At 37.4% G+C, this 18,159-nt stretch overlaps 1 protein-coding gene across 3 annotated transcripts in view; it reads left to right on the forward strand.

The window, feature by feature from the left end:
- FAM91A1 (family with sequence similarity 91 member A1) overlaps nucleotides 1-16,308 on the forward strand; it is a 37,506-nt gene extending 21,198 nt beyond the window's left edge. For 2 of the 3 annotated variants that reach the window (XM_054590458.1, XM_054590460.1), the window contains 8 exons: nucleotides 779-913; nucleotides 1,048-1,161; nucleotides 5,280-5,352; nucleotides 7,166-7,315; nucleotides 9,335-9,439; nucleotides 9,941-10,064; nucleotides 10,918-10,987; nucleotides 12,947-16,308. In XM_054590458.1, coding sequence (XP_054446433.1) covers nucleotides 779-913; nucleotides 1,048-1,161; nucleotides 5,280-5,352; nucleotides 7,166-7,315; nucleotides 9,335-9,439; nucleotides 9,941-10,064; nucleotides 10,918-10,987; nucleotides 12,947-13,132 — 957 coding nt within the window. In that variant the 3' untranslated portion in view covers nucleotides 13,133-16,308. The remainder of the gene's footprint in view (nucleotides 1-778; nucleotides 914-1,047; nucleotides 1,162-5,279; nucleotides 5,353-7,165; nucleotides 7,316-9,334; nucleotides 9,440-9,940; nucleotides 10,065-10,917; nucleotides 10,988-12,946) is intronic. The other variant, XM_054590459.1, reaches the window with a different exon arrangement.
- Nucleotides 16,309-18,159: the final 1,851 nt, after the last annotated feature.

Below are 18,159 nucleotides of genomic sequence, written 5' to 3' on the forward strand. Positions count from 1 at the left end.
TGGTCTCTACCATTTTCAAAGTGGGGATTATATTGCTGCATTACAGTGTTATGTTCTGCCTGCTTTCCTAGGTGTGCAAGGTTTAATGGTGTAGAAGAAAGGAAGGGATTCTTGTACAAGGTTGATTGTGTTGCCTGTGCTGGTCTAGCCGCCTCAGTCAGCACACATCTGTCCTCTGTTCAACTGGAGTATGGTTGTAGGTTTGCATTTACCAGCCTCTTTTTATAATTCTACATGTGCCCCCTCCACCCGCCCGCCCCCACACTTCCCCCTATTCTTTAACACAACCTCTAGGCATGGTAGGGATTCATGAACTGGAGAAATTGCATCTGATTAATAATGGTAATAACAAACACTTTGATATAGAGCTTGCTATATACCAGGTACTATTTTAAACTTTTTTGAGCAACCCTACAACATTCTTGTGAGGTGGATACTTTATTGCTTTATTACAAAAGAGCAAAATGAGGGCAGAGAGAGCTTAAGTAACCTTTGTAAAAGTGATAGGGCTGAGGGGATGAAGCCCAGATTCGCACTTTGGTGGTCTACTTCAGAGTCGGTTCTCTTAATTGCAGTGATAAGATGTGCACCCTCAGTTCCAGCATAACAATTGAAACTGTTTTGAACAGAGCATTTAAAAGTTATTTTCATAAGGATATTAGCAATTAACGTTTATATGCAGCATTAGCTGTTATTAAGACGATACTTGGTCAACTCGTGCAGTTTGGCTTCCTTAGATAAGTATTGCAACCTTACCTTACCTGCTTTATGATTATAGCATATTGGACCAGCTATCCCAGAAGTCAGTTCAGTCTGGTTTAAACTGTACATTTACCATATCACTGGACAGGGACCACCATCTCTTTTGCTGTCCAAAGGTACAAGACTGCGAAAACTGCCAGATATATTCCAGGTATGTTGTATGAGATTTGTTTAACTATTTTTGAGTAAGGTAAAAATTGGTAAACGGTTTTATAGATAACTTTCTTAACTTTTTCCCCATGTTTCTAAATGCCATTTTGTCTCTTATTCCTTTCTTTCCCATAGGGTTATGATCGATTACTAATAACATCTTGGGGCCATGATCCTGGGGTAGTTCCTACATCCAACGTGCTCACAATGTTGAATGATGCTTTAACGCATTCGGCGGTTTTGATTCAGGTAGAGTTACTTTATTTGAAACAATCCATTTTGGATTTTTATTTTTAAGCTTGTAATTTGTATATCTTTCTGCTGAGTTGCAGTCAGCTGTCAGTAATTTGACATGTGTAAAGCTGGAATGTGAGGGATCGGATCTGGGTTTCAGTCATGGCCTTTGCCTTGCAGTGTGCGAGTGGCAGGAGCAACGTGGACTTTAGATCCCAGCCTCACGTTTTGTTACCCATGTGGCTATATGTTTTCTTTTAGAAATAGCTTAACTGATATAACTCATATACATTTTCATTGTACAATTCATTTTTTTTTTAGTATAATTAGTTCCCCTTACTCATGGTTTCACTTTCTGTGATTTCAATTATTCATGGTCCACCGCGGTCTGAAAATATTAAATGGAAAACTGCAGAAATAAATAATTTATCGTTTAAATTACATGCCATTCTGAGTAGCGCGATGAAATCTCGAGCCACCCTGCCCTGTCCCTCATGGAGTGTGAATAATCCATTTGTCCAGCAGAGCCACACTTGTATATGCCCCCCACCTGTTAGCCACTAAGTAGCCATCTTGGTTATGGTGGGTAGGAACCCGGCGGGGGGAGAGAACATTCACCTAACTTTTATTACACTATATTGTTATAATTGTTCTATTTTATCATTAGTTATTCTTGTTAGTCTTTTCCTGGGACTAATTTATAAATTAAACTTCATGGTAGGTATGTGTGTATGTATAGGAAAAAGCATAGTATACACAGCCTGCCCAGAAAGTATCCAGCTATTTAATATGAAAGATGGAGAAATTTATTGAAGAAGATACAAGAAACATTGTACCTAGGACAAAGATACCTCAGTCCCCTTCAAAGTAGTTACTTTTGGACCTCACACAGTTCTCCCAATTGCCATCCATCAGCTGGCGAGTCGTATTTTCCTGAATCTTATGAACTATATGAAATTTCTTCCTTTTCAAAGGTGATTTTAGTTTTGGGCTGAGGCAGAAGTCATAGGAAGCCAAACCTGTGCTGTAAAGGGGCTGAGTCACCTGGATTTGGTATTTTGCCAAAAATCTCTACATGAGACATGATATATGAGCAGGGGCATTATCATGATGAAGCTGCCAATCACCAGCTGCCTGTAGTTGTGGCCTTCTGAATCATCCAGATAGTTTCTGTGGAGGAATGGTAAAGGTTAATGCAAAAATTTGATACAGATTCATTACTGTACCCAGTCATTTTAAATGCAATAGCCACACAGTATTCATTTTTACTCAGTGGCATGTACATCCCCCACTGACTAGTACAGTGAGGTCATCATTGATCACACATGCACATTCCAGTCCACTCTCTTTGGTTGGCAGGTTATATCGATGTTGTGCAAACCGTTCTCATTATGTTAACAATGGTTGGACTTTTCTGGACAGACCTCGTATGTAGGGTTTCGTGTTATCCTTGGTTTCGGGCATCCAGTAGTGGTCTTAAAATGTACCCTTTGTGGATAAGGGCGGGCTACAGTAGTCCCAGAACTCTGCAGCCATCACCATATTCAATTTTAGAACATTTTCCTCACCTCAAAGGGAAATTTTACTCCTTTAGTTCTTACTCCCATGTTCTCCCAACCCCCCAGCCCTAAACAATGCTAATACTTGCTCTCTCTCTCTAGAATGCCTATTCTAGGCATTTCATATACATGACATTTTATAGCATGTGGTATTTTGTGACTGACCTCTTTGACTTAGAATGTTCTCACGGTTCATCATGTTTTAGCATGTATCAGTACTGCATTCCTTTTTATGGCCCAATAATAGTTCCTTCTATGAATGTACCACATTTTGTTTATCCATTTGTCATTGATGGATATTTGGGTTGTTTCCACCTTTTGGCTACTATGAATAATAATAATCACCATCATATGCAAGCTTTTATGTGGACGTGTTGTCAATTTTTTGGGTATATGGCTATGAGTGGAAATACTAGGTCAAATGATAATTCTATGTTTAATTGTTTAAGGAACTTCCAGGCTGTTTTCCAAAGGTGACTACAGCATTTTCCATTCCCACCAGCACTTGGTATTATCTGGTTCTTTTTTATTGTAGCCACTTTTTTGGGTGTTCAGTGCTATCTCATTACAGATGGTGTGTGTTGTGGGCATGTTGAGTGTCAGGTATCTGTGGGACATTTGGGTGGTAGACATATCTACGTAATTGAAAATATTGTGAATTTCAAATGAGACGTTGAACAGGAGAGATTGATTTGAGGGTCAGCATCAGCACGTAGGTGGTAGATGACACCACGGGGTAGGATGTGTTAGCCCCCCAGGGAAAGCACGGAGTAGGAGTAGTGATGGGTGATGTCATAATGGAATGGGTTAGACATGGGCTCAAGTCAGATGGCCTAAGGTCTCATCTTGATTCAGCCTACTTACTAGGAATCTTGGGCAAGGGTAGATGACCTCCTTGAACTTCAGTGCCTTCATCTGCAAAATGGAGATGAAAAATTTTTTTTATAAGGTTCCCAAAAAGAATGAGATAGATAATCTACATAAAATGCTTAGCCCTGTGTTTAGCACATAAGATCTCAAAAAATCTTAGCTCTGGTGGTCCTGGGAGTAGAATCAGGGAGAAAGTTTTGAAGTGTTTGTTACGGAGTTTTGCTAAAAAAAGTCTCCTTTATTAAATTCTATGGAAAATTATCTCACTGGAACTTAAAATATAACAAAACTAAGATTTTGATTAAAACCGTGCTTTTATTATAGTCCTGGCCAGTGTGGTTCAGTGGATTTGAGTGCCAGCCTGCGAACCAAAGTGTCGCCCTCGGATTCCCAGTCAGGGCTCATGTCCGCGTTGCAAGCCAGGTCCCCAGTAGGGGGTGCTCCAGAGGCAACCGCACATTGATGTTTTTCTCCCTCTCCCTCCCTTCCCCCTCTCTAAAAATAAATAAACAAACCATGCTTTTATTGTAAACATGTTTATATCATAAATATCAATAAAATAGAAACAGGGTGACAAATATATTCAAGTTGTTATATGAACAAATTAAATGAATTTTCTCTGAAAATACTTTTTATATCACGGTATCTTGAATTTGAATGATGTATCGGTCTTTTGCAAAGGGAAAAAGTATAGATTGCCAATGTTAACTTAAATTTTTTATTGTAATGAAACTACACATAAACAGTAAATGAAATTCTTTATGCTTATTATGTTTGCATAACTGTAAAACCAAATTTAGAGATTAAATACAAAAAGCTTTAAAACTAACAAAATTCAAATTAATATGAATCAAATGTAATGGATGAAACTAAGTATTTGTAACATTGGAGTGAGATGGTTATACTCAAGATTTTTTAAAATTTAATTTTTGAACTGATAATGTATTCACATGATTCAAAAATAAAATACTATTGAAAGATGCACAGAGAAAAGTATCACAGCTCCTCTAACATTATTTACCCAGTTGTCACTCCCCATCTCTCTCTAAATGAGATCCCCACCTTTGTTAGTTCCTGCTACCTTTTGGGGTTTCTTTACGCAAGTGCAGGCACTTGGAACGCTGACACGTCCCATGCTTTTTCCACTTAGCAACTGGACACCTTTCCGTTTCAGTTTTTAGAGAGCTGCTGCTTTTATTATTCTTTTTCTATTTTGACAGCTGAAATACATACATGAATATATTTCACCAGTCCCCGATTGACAGGCATTTTGGTTGCTTCCAATTGTATATAATTATAATATTGCAACAAGTAATTTTGAATATATGTCAGTCTGTGAGGTTTTTGAGTTGCACACTCCTAGTCCACTGTCTGCCAGATGATCGTGGCACTTTTGTTTCAGAACTAGTGCACTTGATCTCATTCAGTTTCCTTGGCTAACACCTGATTTACCTGCTGAATTATAGCCTCCTTTTAAAAATTTAGCCCAATACTCAGTTTGAGACACATTGTCTTCTAGGTTCATATATACTTAAGATTGTCTTTGTTTGCTGGAGAAAAATAGAAAATTGTTGAGAGCACTTGGATGGAGTATTAATGTGGAATATACCACCACATGCATAGTCTTAATTTAGTGTTTGAATATTTATTGTTGAAAATGTAGATTTTCTACATTCCTTTCAACTTGTGTTTCTTCATGTTTAGGGACATGGTTTGCACGGGACGGGAGAAACTGTCCACATACCGTTTCCATTTGATGAGACAGAACTACAAGGAGGTATCTCACTTCTGATTTGTAGCCATTTGACTTTTTTATTGTTAATCTTTGTCACCAATTCGGTGAAAAACATAACAGGAGGTGCATTTTTAAAATTGTGAAGTTCCAGGGTCTTACATTCTGTTTTGAAAGAATATTGGTGAAAAATAGTTTTCTGTGCCTTTTCTACAAAGAGTTAATAGAATAAGACTCACTTAGGACCTTTGAAGGAATGCTAGTCTGTTTTGGAGATGAAGAGAATAAGTAGGCATCTGTTGAGATGGAAGACTAGGTTTTCTGCATGCTTAGTCTTGTAGTTTCCTTTTATTGTTGATTTATTTGAAGCAAGTCATTGGGAAGATTTTATTCTTAGAAAGTTGATTTTTTTTCCCCCCACAATATTACACACCAGTTTTCTTTCAGGGACTTTTTTAGATACTTAGAAATGGGTACTAACAAACATTTGTACCCTGCCTCACAGTTCATAGAGCACTTACATGTATTTCCTGTTTCAGCTTTTTTTTTTGCTGTTAAATTTTATTTTTGCTGTTTGAGAGGATTTGAGTGGGTTGCAGTTTGAGCTAAATTAAGCTGGTTGACATCAAGAGAGGAAAAGCCCTGTTTAACGTTACCTCTTTCTAAAATTGGATGTGCAGTATAGTATTTGATAAAGATGCAGAGAATTTCTGTAAAAGTGAATTCATTCTTCCTTTTGTCTAATACAGAAAACACCTTTTCTCTGTTGAATATTAGGAAAACATATATTCAAAAGAAAAATACTATCAGATTAAAACTTAACATATCTTTATATAGCACTTGTGTTTCCTATTCCATGAAAAACTGCTATTCTATAATCTATTTTCTGGTTTTTAGAGACATACTGTGTGGATTTCAAGAGAGCAGGGAATGGTTTAAGTAATTTAATTCATATAAATGAATTATAATTCATTCATTTAACATTCATAAAGAATGTTAATTCATATAAAAATTTACTGTTCTTTCAAAATGTTGGTTGCCACTGCCCTGCCCCCAGAGTACGGCAAGGCAGAGGATTTTCGTAGATGTCTTCTTTTCACATGGTTGAGCTGTAGGAGCCTCCTGTTTGAAGTTAAGTGCTCTCCTTTGGCTGCTGTGAGTAAATCTGTGCATAGTTTAGAGAAGAGACTTTTCTCTTCTAAAAAATAGCCACTTTTCAGACATGAGTACTTGTCTGCAACTAAACTTTGCCATTTAATCCTCTGATATTTTATAAATTCTGTGGGAAAAAATAATTGTTCACCTGAAGATACAGGGTGACAGTAGGATCTTAACATTTATGAAATGTTAAGAACTGATTGATAGAGCTCTTGCTTTGGGAGATTACTGTGAGAATTATAAAAAAGAGAAATCTTCATATTTGGATATAGAACATCTTCCTCTTTTCTAAGTTCACGTATTTGTAAGAACTTGAGCTAATATTTAAATAACTTATTAGGGATATAATTTCAAGTATATAAGCTTTATTTTCAATAAGGGTAATTTTACTTCTCTTAACTTTTTAAAATATATGTGTATTTAATAAATTTCCTAGTAGAAGCCCACCAAATAAGCATTTGAAGCAGAATGGAAACACAAAGAGAAGACAAGAGAATTTGTCACTAACTGGCTATATTTGCTTACTTAGCAGGTAATTTGTTCTGATATAACATGCCTCCAGAAGGTGATAAATATATGTGTAGCATCCTTTTATGTTTACAGATATTTTTTCATTGGAATCAATGTTGATAGATTAAAGTATAAAACTAGTTTTCAGAATTGTGGTTGCTTATAATTTGATGTCATTCTTTATTCTTAGAGTTTACTCGTGCCAATATGGGTGTTCATAAAGCATTGCAAACGTTAAGGAACAAAGTGGACTTGCAGCATTTTTGTGGATATATCACCATGTTGAATGCTTCGAGCCAACTTGCAAACAGAAAACTCAGTGATGCTTCTGATGAGAGAGGTTAGCCAATGGTTGGGCTCTTTGAATTAAGATAATTGGTATTGCGTTGATCACAGTCTTAATATTTAAGGGAGACCTTTGTAGGGAAGTTGAATTATTTAATACTTCATGTTTTTTCACTGAAGTACGAGAAAATATTCTGTGATATCATTTGGACAAGCACCAGTTGTTCAGATGGAGAAAATACTAAGTGCATAACTAAAGTGTTGTCCTGGGGTTGGAGTACAGAATGGTCATCAGATGTTAGCCCTCTACTGTCCTATCTGTGTTTATAAGCTTTAAATTGGGTTCCTCTGTGGCATGATGGTTTCAAAATTTTAGTCTATTTGTAAAGATGTTTCCAAAATGGAATGAACAGTTTTTAGTTTTTCAACCTTTCTCTTTCTATCAACGGTGCCTTTGCCTCAGTTACCCAAGCCGAAAATCCATCCTTTGTGTCATCCTTCTCCGTTTTCCACTCTGTCCAGCTGTTTCCAGGGTCTGTGAGTTAGTCTTTAGAAGCATCTGTCATACCCGTTTCATTTCTTCTCCCTTTGTCGGTTCTCCATAACTCCACGTGTTCCGCGTCCTGGCCCTGTGAGCATCATGTTCTGCTTAGCTTTCCTGCCTTATCCCCTTCTCTCTGTCTCTAGTCTCTCCTGCATATTGATGAGGGCTAATTTTCCTTAGAGATCTTTTTCTTTCTTTTTAATTTAAAATTTTATTTTCCAGTCACCTTTTCATGCTTACTAGTTGTTTCTGCTCTGCTTTAATTTTGGCTCATATGTGACTATAGTTGCCATGGTACCAGCTCTGGTCCATGACCCTAGGAAACCTTTCAGTTCAATTGTGTGTCATCAATTGACTCTATTCCTAGAGCCTCGTAGTTTGAAACCCTGAGAAATATTTATTGCTAGCCATCTAGTGGATTGGATTGGCTCCCTTTGAGTTAGACATACATTACTTGTCCATTTACCTTTGGTCAGAGAATTTGGGTAACTTTATTTTTTTTTTAACATAGCAGGTTTTTATATTTACTGTTGTGCAATAGGTAATTTTCAGCAGTTTACTGCTAAGTATCACAGGGGCCTTTTCCAGAGAAGAACGCTATGGGTTAGGCAGTCATTTCAAAGCCTGTCTGCTACAGCTGCCATGTTTTATTTCATTCATTCCACAAACATTTATGGAATATCTGCTTGGGTGCTGGAGACATTTAAATTTGTAGGACGCAGGGAGTATAACCCCCAAAAGGGAGACAAGCAAGTGGATCCGCCTTCTGTGCAGGGTTAAAAGACAGCGATAGGGGTCTGCTTTGCTTACAGTGCTAAAGGGGGACAGAAAGCTCCCTTAGGGAAGGGAAAGTTGGAATGAATTTTGAAAACTGAGGAGTTACGTACACCAAGGATAACTGTTGTTTATTTGGAGGATAACAGCCTTAAGTAGAGGGAATCAGGGACTAGAGTACCTTGTGTTGGCCAAAAGAAAGGAATTATTGGGCAGTAGTAGCAGATGAGAGCGGAGAACAGGTGAGATCTAGGATCATCTTATTATGCCGAAAGATACGGGAAGTCAAAAAGAATTTTGAAGCGTTATGATGTAATCAGATTGCATATTTCTGTGGGGATAGAAATGACTTTAGTAATGATCCATCTCGAAGTCTAAACTTCTCATCTGCTTTTTGAATCCTTCTTTCTTTAGACTAGGATTTTATAGCCTTCCCATTATTTATGTTTTAAGCTTTGTTTTGGGGGCTGCCCTGTGCATTGTAGCACATTTAACATTCCTAGATATTGGTAGCATCCCTGTTCCCATCCGTGACAACCAGGCCTGTCTCCGAACATTGCCTAATGCCTTTTGGGGGACAAAGCTGCCCCCCACCCCCCACCCCAGTTGGGAACCACCGCTTTAAAGCTAAGGACTCTTTGTTGTTTTCCATTGCCACTCCTGTTGCCTGAATCCTCTTTTATGTTAGGACTGATTTATTGACAACTTAAGCCAACTACTAGGATCTTCATGTTGTGTCTATCCTCCAATTGCAAGGTGACCCCGATTTGGCTTCTGGCTCAGATGTCAATGGGAGTACAGAGTCATTTGAAATGGTCATTGAGGAAGCAACTATAGATTCAGCAACTAAGCTAAGCTCTGGTAAGGTTTGAAAAACTACTTGTAATCTTAGACTAATTTCTGAGGTTAATAACTCTTTTGTTAAGTTGTTCAGATGTCATTTGTCTGCTGTTATTCATAATGGACCTTTTAATAAGAATTTCCTGGGAAACATTTTTATGTATTTAGAATAATAACATATTATAAAAATTATATGACCTGAGAATAATGACTTTCATTTTTCCTGTGTTAAAATTTTGATTAATTCCTCTCATCTTGTAGATATCTTGCAATTTGGGTAAAAGACCACTTGCAGCATCTGACGAAAACTAGTACCTTCTCCTCAGAAGCATGTACATACTCAAAAAACATTCTCGTCTATTTCAGAGATTCACTAACAGCGCTCGCCCACTTGAGTTTGCTCTCCTGCTAATCATTTGGTGGGGTGGGAGGAATCAGTGAAAATCCATGGTCTTCAGTTAAGAAATCCTGGTCAGTCCTGATATGTAGATATGATTAATAAGTTTATATGTTCTTTTGTAGTTGCCACAGTAGCAGCAGATTGGGTTCCTCTCGAGCTGTGCTTTGGAATTCCACTGTTTAGCTCTGAATTAAACCGGAAAGTTTGTAGAAAAATTGCTACCCATGGCCTTTGCAGGAAAGAGAGGTGAGGGTTTATGTTCATCATCATATTTTCATCTACAAGACTTTTCAGTCAGTAACAGTTGCTATGTCTTTCTTTTACTTCACACATTAACATAGTAATTGTATATATAGTTGTTGATTGAATAAAGGTTGCTAGTTTAAGGGTTTTGCTATATTTTCAAAATTAAACTTTGGTATCTCAGAAATTAGGCACATGGAAACATTTTGGGCACATGTTTTGGTTAATTATAATTACATTTACTGAGTTACCCAGATTTGGTGAGGGTATGGGGAACTGAGAATACTTATATGAGAATCTGAGCCTAGTTTTTAAATATATATAAATGTCTGTGGAGAATTTTTCTTGTGGACTTCCCTTACTCAACATACACACACTCATATTATGCTGATAATGATTATGTCCTGTGGTGGAATTATGGCTGATTTTTAAAATTTTCTTCAATTACCTATTTACGTATTTGAAAAATTTGATTTTATAGGTGATGTTATGTTAAAAATCTGTCAGACTTCATAGTTGCCATTTTTCAAAGTGCATAAATTTTTATTTAAAAAGATTTATTTTAATTAACATTTATATTTGCTAACGATTTAAGCTCTTTTAGCAATAAATTTTAATTTTGGTTCTATATACTGTTTTATTTCAAAATGGTCTTTTTATGTAATTGTTACACCTTATTAAAAGAAGCAGAAATTTCATTGAGAAGAACCATTGAAATTGTTCTTTTAAAATTTTAATGTGGTTAATCAGGATATATATGCATATATAAATCATTTAAATTACTAAAATTAAACTCAGGTTGGATGTTAGTCCTTGTCATTATGTTTGTTCTAAACCCCTCCACCCTTTTTTCCAGCCTTCAGAACCTCTTACATTCCAGTAGAAAACTCGCTCTGCAAGTCCTTAACTTCGTTCACTCATTCCAGGTAACAACAGCCAAAAGACCCAAATTATATTTGTATAGATCTTTATATGCAGAACACTTCTATGTTTGTTTTGAGTCTTCACAGCAATAAGACATGAAATAAGGATTAATTTAACTTTATAAAGGAAGACACTGAGATTCAGGACGTTAACTGACTTGCACCTGATTTCACTGGCCAGGCCTTGAGGGTCCAAGCCTGGACTCTGTGTTTCCTTCAGCACAAGTGTGTTAAGCGTCTGTTACAGGCCATGCATCATATGAGGTGCTGGTTCATGAGTCTGGGCTCCGTTCATAACTGCAGTGAGTCTTCACCGTCTGTTGCGATGAAAGCCAGTGCTCTCGGCCTTCTGTGTCCTGTGTCTTCCTCATTCCTTCTCTACCCCCCAATGGAAAGAAAGGACACCCTAGACTTCATTTATAAATCAACTTCTAGAATGGACTATTTCTATATCAGAATATCTGATCCACATTATAAAATCAACACTTTGGAGTTTTGTTTCATTTATTCTTTCAATAAATACTTGTGCCTGCGCTATGCCAGACCCTTTACCAGGTGCTGGGGAAACAATGCTGTCTAAGACATGAGCGGAGCTTGCAGCGTTGTGTGAGACACTAGTCAGGTAAATGCTGAAATACTAAGTGATTGCATTTCAGGTGGTGCTCCTTCAGAATGATGGGTCCAAAGGTAGACCTATTTTAAATAGGTAGAGATGATATATAACCTGAAACCTAAGGATGGAAAAGAGTATTCTAGACAGAGCTTAGCAGGTGCCTAGCTTTCTTGTGTCAGGAAAGCAGTTGGTGCGCAGGACATCGGAAGGCCAGCGGGGCAGAAGCCCTGTGAGAGGGGGCGCGGCGAGGGGGGAGGGCCTTCGAGAGCACATTAAAGAACTTGTGGCTTCTGCTGAGTGCAAAGAGGAACTATTAAGAATTTTAAACAGGGGATGACATTTCTGATTAGCAGTTTTAAAAGATTAGCTGCTGTTTAGAGAATAGATTAAAAATGAACAAGCGTAGAAATAAGATCAGTTTGGAGACTATTTTAAGAGTCCAAGTGAGAGATATTGGTAAACTGAGCACCTTTTTTTATTAAAACAAAACAAACCATTTTGCATGTATCCATAATAAAGTTTGTTTTATTATACATATGTACTGTTATATCAATAACTTATGTGTATAATAAAGAACACACAAAAATGTTAATTTTTAAGTGGTGCAATAAATAGACACAAGCTATCTAAAATTTTTGTAAGATTATACCCTGCTTTGGAGTGAGTACCCCACTCGGGGGCCACTGGCCTAGACGGGGGTGGTAGCTGCGGTGAGTGAGTACGGTAAACTAACCTGGGGTCCATGTTGAAGGCAGATTGAAAGAACTGGGCGATTAGGTAAATGTGAGGAACAGACTGAAGACGTGGCAGGAAGGGGGAAAATGAGCGAATCTCATTTCTGGCTAGCCTGATAAGGGGAATAGGGAAGGCTGGGGAGGAACAGGTGGGAGATTTGAGAGTTCCGTTAGGGACGTGGTAAGTATGGCATGTGTGTGCGCAACACCCAAGAGCAAGTGGCAGGTGCATGTTCGAGCCCGGAGTTCTGGGGAGAGGTCTGTGCTAAATGCACGAATGTCGGAGCCCTGGGAGCGGATGGGTTGTTCCGGTGCCTAATGCTGGGTGAGAGTTTTTAGAGATTGTCTAAGAATGAACTTTTTTACCCCGTAGTCTCATAACCTGTTTATTTATTTCCAAGCACTTATCATAGTCTAACCTGTGTTAGTCATTTTTGCATATGTTAACACCTGTCATTAATTATTTTGGGTTTGTGAGGTAGGTCTTTGCAATCTCCGTTAGTGCTTTGCATTCCATAAACATTTCTTGGGTAAGTGCGGTCTGTTTTTCTCATTAGCTATGCTAAGTGGTTTGGTCAAGTGTTGAATAGACTTTCTTGTTCCTTGATCTTTTAGGAAGGTGCTTCAACACCGGATATTCACACAGAGGCCAGCTTTTCCAATTTGCTCTCCCAGTCATCCTCTGCCGATTTGGGAGTTCCACTTCCCGCAAAGAACTTAATATTTAAAGATGGCATCTTATCGGAATGGAGTGGACGGTCACCTTCCTCACTTCGTATCGCTAATCTCCATTTGCAGTAATTTGGTTACACCATGTGTCGCTCACACTTTCTGCCTTTTTTCTTTCTTAATGTCAGCTTTATAGTGCCGGCCACTGAAAAGCTCCCTGCTGCTGCAGCGCGACTCGTGCTTCATTGGTGTTGAAGTTTGGGGGACACGTTGGTGTTTTCTGCAGTGTTCCTCATCAGTGCACCTCCTGACGCAACAAAAAGCTTTTTAGCAGCCTGCACTGTATTTTTTACCTTGAGACAATCTACATTTCTTTTATAAAACTGATGATATACTTTATAGGCTTTATGATGACTGTTGTGTTTATAAGCAGTCACTATGAATATTGCAATGGTAATTTTATATGTTAGTTTATCAAACATAAATCTTGTTTAATTTTATATTTTGTTACCTACTCTTTAGGGGATCATGGGAAGAGGTGGAACTCTTCCTTTTCAGAGGCTTCTTGGTACTTAAAATAGCAAAACTATAAAGCCGTAAACAACCAGTATCGAGAGATGATGTGAAGGGGCATTAAGAGTCCCCGCGGCTCTCTGTGAATTATGTGTATCCGTTGGGCCTTGTTGGGGGTGTGGAAATCAGCACAGTTATGTATAACGTAACCTTGATTTATAGGGACTTAACTCTGACTCTACATTGACATCTCATGAGAAGCTTTGGAAAACATTCTATTTTTAAACAATGTTTATATGTGGACTCCTGTTGTCACTCACGTTGGGCTTTATATTTTGATAGAGTCTTTCTGGATAAATAGAATTTATTTTCCATTCTCATAGCTGTGGCTGCTGTACATTTTCACTGTGACTTATTTTTTGTTTGGTTAATTTTACCAATGAATTGGTATGAAATTGAATTTGATGGTCTCTAACCAAGGATTGCGATTTTAGATTAGAATTATATAATAGAAGCATTAAGGCTATGTCTTCTGATCAAAATACTGTAGTGAAAAGTCTACTTTGAAGACATATTCTTAGGCAATTTGGATCTTAAATTTATGTGAGTAGTTAGGGAGGAAATGATAAAGAAAAAAATGGGTAATTTCACAATGTTTCTTGAGTTGTTGATTTTTTTAAATGTCTCAAATGTTAATTAGAATAATTGGAATCGCTTTTTAGATTTTTCAAGTTACCTTGGGAAGTTTGTTCAGTGTTATAGGTTAGTTTAGCTCTTCTCATAGGATAATGGTTTGCTAGTTTAAAACTGTAACCAAACTGGTCAAACAACATATATCTAAAACACTTAAAGCATTAGAATATTTGGGAATGTTAAAACCTGAGCATTTTTTGCTGGTAGTTTTTGTTATTTCTAGAACTGCTATTTGTCGATTTTAACATACTTCTGGAAGTATATGCCTTTTTAGAAACTGTTACCATAACCGTGCATTCAGTATCGTGGCCTGCCTACAGAGCTGAGTATTTTGGATCAGGTGGACTGTAGCACAGGCAGTTCTGTGTTCGAGAGAAATGCAGTTAACATTTAGTTTTCTACTTTCTCTTATATGAGGTAGAAACCAGTGTATGTTATAAATGTCTGTCTATAAAAGGAAAAATACATACTAATATTAAAGTAATTTCTTATAACTGTGAATCACTCATTTATTTTTCCAGTAATTGATATTGTACATTCCTAGTGCTTTTAGGTATGTCTGTAACTTTTACAGTTTTTCAACCAGAAGTTGTAAGTATTTCATTTGATCAGGGCTCTTTCATCTCATTTTCATTTGCTTTGTTTGAATTAACTAGTTTTTTTATTTATTCCTGTATTACCGATCTAAGCCTACTGTAGTGACGTATACACTAATAGTGAATCAATGTAATTGTAGGCAGTGAACCCAGTTGCTGGTGAATTTGAAACATAAAATGTGGGGGTGATTTGCTGCTATATTGTCTTTGAGAGATGATGGCGGAAGAAATAGAACCTAATAATCATGAATTTTAGGGAAAGTACTGAAAAAGAATGTGGCCAGCTCTGGTTTCTCCTGGGAATGAGGGAAGATTCTGAGTCCCAGCTGAAGACCTCTCACGTTCGCGCGGGCAGCCTCCCTGGTTGGAGCTGTCAGCAAAACCTGAAGGCCGCTCTGCTCTTTGCTTTATGAAGTTGGCTTTGTTTCATTTATAGGTCAACTCATGCGAAGATGCATCTCTTAAATTTTATATAAGTGTTGATCCATTTCAACAAAAAAGTAAATTTAAAACATAAGCCTTTATTCTTTGCCAAAGATGATTTGTGAAATAATTTTTATCTAATTTTTCTGCAGGTGTTTAAGGTAATTTCATTAGCTTTTGCTACCTCCCATTTCTTTTCCCCCTTAAGGTAGCTTAAACCATAGCAAACATTCCTTAGAAACCAAGAGAAAAAAGATATCAAAAAGGATATAGATTAGAATTTAGTGGGATACAATTTCACCTTTTAAGTGGGTTTGAATAACTGCAATTTTATGTCATTAAAAAGAACATGATCATCTGATTTCCTTGATTTCTTTCTTTTTAAATATGTAAACAGATGATTTTGTACTTTTTGAGTATTAGTTTCTTTAATTTGATGTTTCAGTTTTCTCTGCCATTCATCTTACTCTTTTATGTTCAGTGTTTAAAATACAGTTTGTATTTAAAGATTTTAAAGTACCAAAACTGTAAGTACAGTGGATTGTTTTCTGGTATGATGTTTATATACAATGAAATGTATAAAGTGTTGTCAATTTGATTATTGACTCATAATATGTTTACAAATAAACTGTGGTGTTGATCAAGTTACTGAGAAAATGTCTATACTCTTCTCTAAGTCCCTGTCTTGATTTTAAATACAGCTGTGCCGTGTAGTCGAGAGATGCTCCCTGTACCCTCTGCAGGCCTCCCTTAATGTTAACACCTCATGTAAGCTATGGCACATCTGTCAAAACTCAGAAATTAACACTCATGCAACACAAGTTACTAAACTACAGGCTTGATTTGGTTTTTACCTGTTTTTCCACCAATGTTGTTCTTCTGTTTCAGGATCCAGTCTAGGACGGCACGTTGCGTTTATGTAGTCATTAATGCCTCTTTAGTCTCCTCCAATCCGTGACAGTTTCTCAGTCTTCCATGACTTTGACACTCTGAGGGGCACTGCTTGGTTACTTTGTAGGATGGCCCTCAGTGTGGGCTTGTCTGATGTTTTCTTGTGATTGGATTTGAGATGATGCTTTACAAGGAAGAACGGCACTGAGGTGACGTGCCCTTCCACGTGGTAGCACGTCGCAGGTGCGTGATGTCAGTGGGCCTCGCTGGTGCTGTGTTCCTCCTTTGGTTTAAGGTGGCACCTGCTAGGTTTTTCCACTGTAAAGTTACCATTTTTCCACTTTCCATACTCATTCTCCGGAAGTGAATCCTTAACTAGCCCACACTAAAGGGGAGGGAGTAGTATTTATACAATTTAGGCTTTTTCTTAAAATTTTGTTTCTTCTACTTATTTATTTGAGCATTTACTTATGTTAGTATGTGATCCTGGCTGTTTATTTTATACTTTAGGTTAAAATTCAATGTGTTATTTTTTTGTGTGTGCAAATTGTTTCAGCTTTGGTTATTGAGAACACTTTCGGTTCACTCCTAAAGTCTTTTGACATGCTCTTCTCATCTGTTACTTTTAAGACCCTATTCTTACTTTGTAACACTACAAGTGTTATCTAGACACCTGCCCAGGAACGAGCTATTTCTTCAGGAAGTCTTAGTTCCTTTTATTGGAGAATGGTACTTAGAAACCAGGGTCTGGGCATTGTGTGTGCTTGTTGTTACTGCTTCTACGCCTCTTCAGAGAAACAGACTAAGAAAAGTATGTATACTAGTCAGTATATAGGTACATCTCTATATTATTTCTAGATTGATGTATCTATCTGTATATCAAGTTAAACTGACTCACATCCAGCACCGCAAGGTTCATTCTAGTTTTGCCTCTTTATCTGTAATTTTGTTCTTTCTCTGAAAGTGAGAAACCTGTCTCCTTATCTGCAATTTATTTGCTTATTTGTTCAGCCCTAGAATACTTAGAAAGTGGTTTCAGAATAGTTGGGTATCCCTGTGAGAAACAAATGACTAACTAGGGTGTAGTGTTTAAGTACAGTTTTTTATCTTTAGCCCTCCGGTGTCTACTCATAATACCATTTTCCGAGTAACTTAGTTCAGCTTCTTTTATTCCCCACTCCCTTCTTTGAGATTGTGTCACACATTTTGCAAAACATTCATTTGTCACACTCTGCTTTCCATCTGTGATCTCTCGATGTCCAGTCGATTTTTTCATACAGCAAAATTCACTCTGGGCTTTGACAGATGCATAGTCATGTGTCCACTATCTCAGGACTATACAGGACAGTTCTGTCACCTTAAAAATTTCCCTTTTTTACTCAGCTCCCCACCCTAGGCAACTGTTTTTCATTCCTATAATTTTGCCTTTTTTTCCCCCCTGGACTGTCATATCAATGGTGGAATTACATAATTTGTAGTCTTTTGAGTCTGGCCTCTTTTGCATACCAAAGTACATTTTAAATTCCTCCATGTTGTGTGAATCAGTAGCTCATTCCTTTCCATTGCTGAGTACTTCATTGTATGGATATGTTAAAGTTTGGTTATCATTTAACATTCACATATAGGTTTTTAAAATACACATAATTTATTTTGCTTGAGTAAATACCGAGGAGTGAGTGGGGTTGCTGAGTCTTTTGGCAAGGGTCTGTTTTATAAGGAACTACCAAACTGTCTTCCAAAATGCTTGTGCCACTTTGCATGCCCACCAGCAATGCATGAGAGTTCCTGTTGCAGTGGTAACATGTGGTTGCAATACTCATTTCTGTAATGAAAATGATTTTGACCATCTTTTCATATGCTTATTTGCCATCCGTATACCTTTTTTGGAAAAGTGTCTGTTCAGATTTGTTGCCCATATGGAAAAAAATGAGTTTTATTGTTGAGTTTTAAGAGTTCAGTATAGGTTCTGCCCTGGCTGATATGGCTCACTTGGTTGGAGCATCGTCCTGTAAACCAAAACGTTGTGGGTGCGATCCCAGTGAG

The sequence above is a fragment of the Pteronotus mesoamericanus genome, unplaced genomic scaffold (genome assembly GCF_021234165.1).
Source record: "Pteronotus mesoamericanus isolate MK-2021 breed Mesoamerican mustached bat unplaced genomic scaffold, CSHL_Meso_final scaffold_174, whole genome shotgun sequence".
NCBI classification, from domain to species: Eukaryota; Metazoa; Chordata; class Mammalia; order Chiroptera; family Mormoopidae; genus Pteronotus; species Pteronotus mesoamericanus.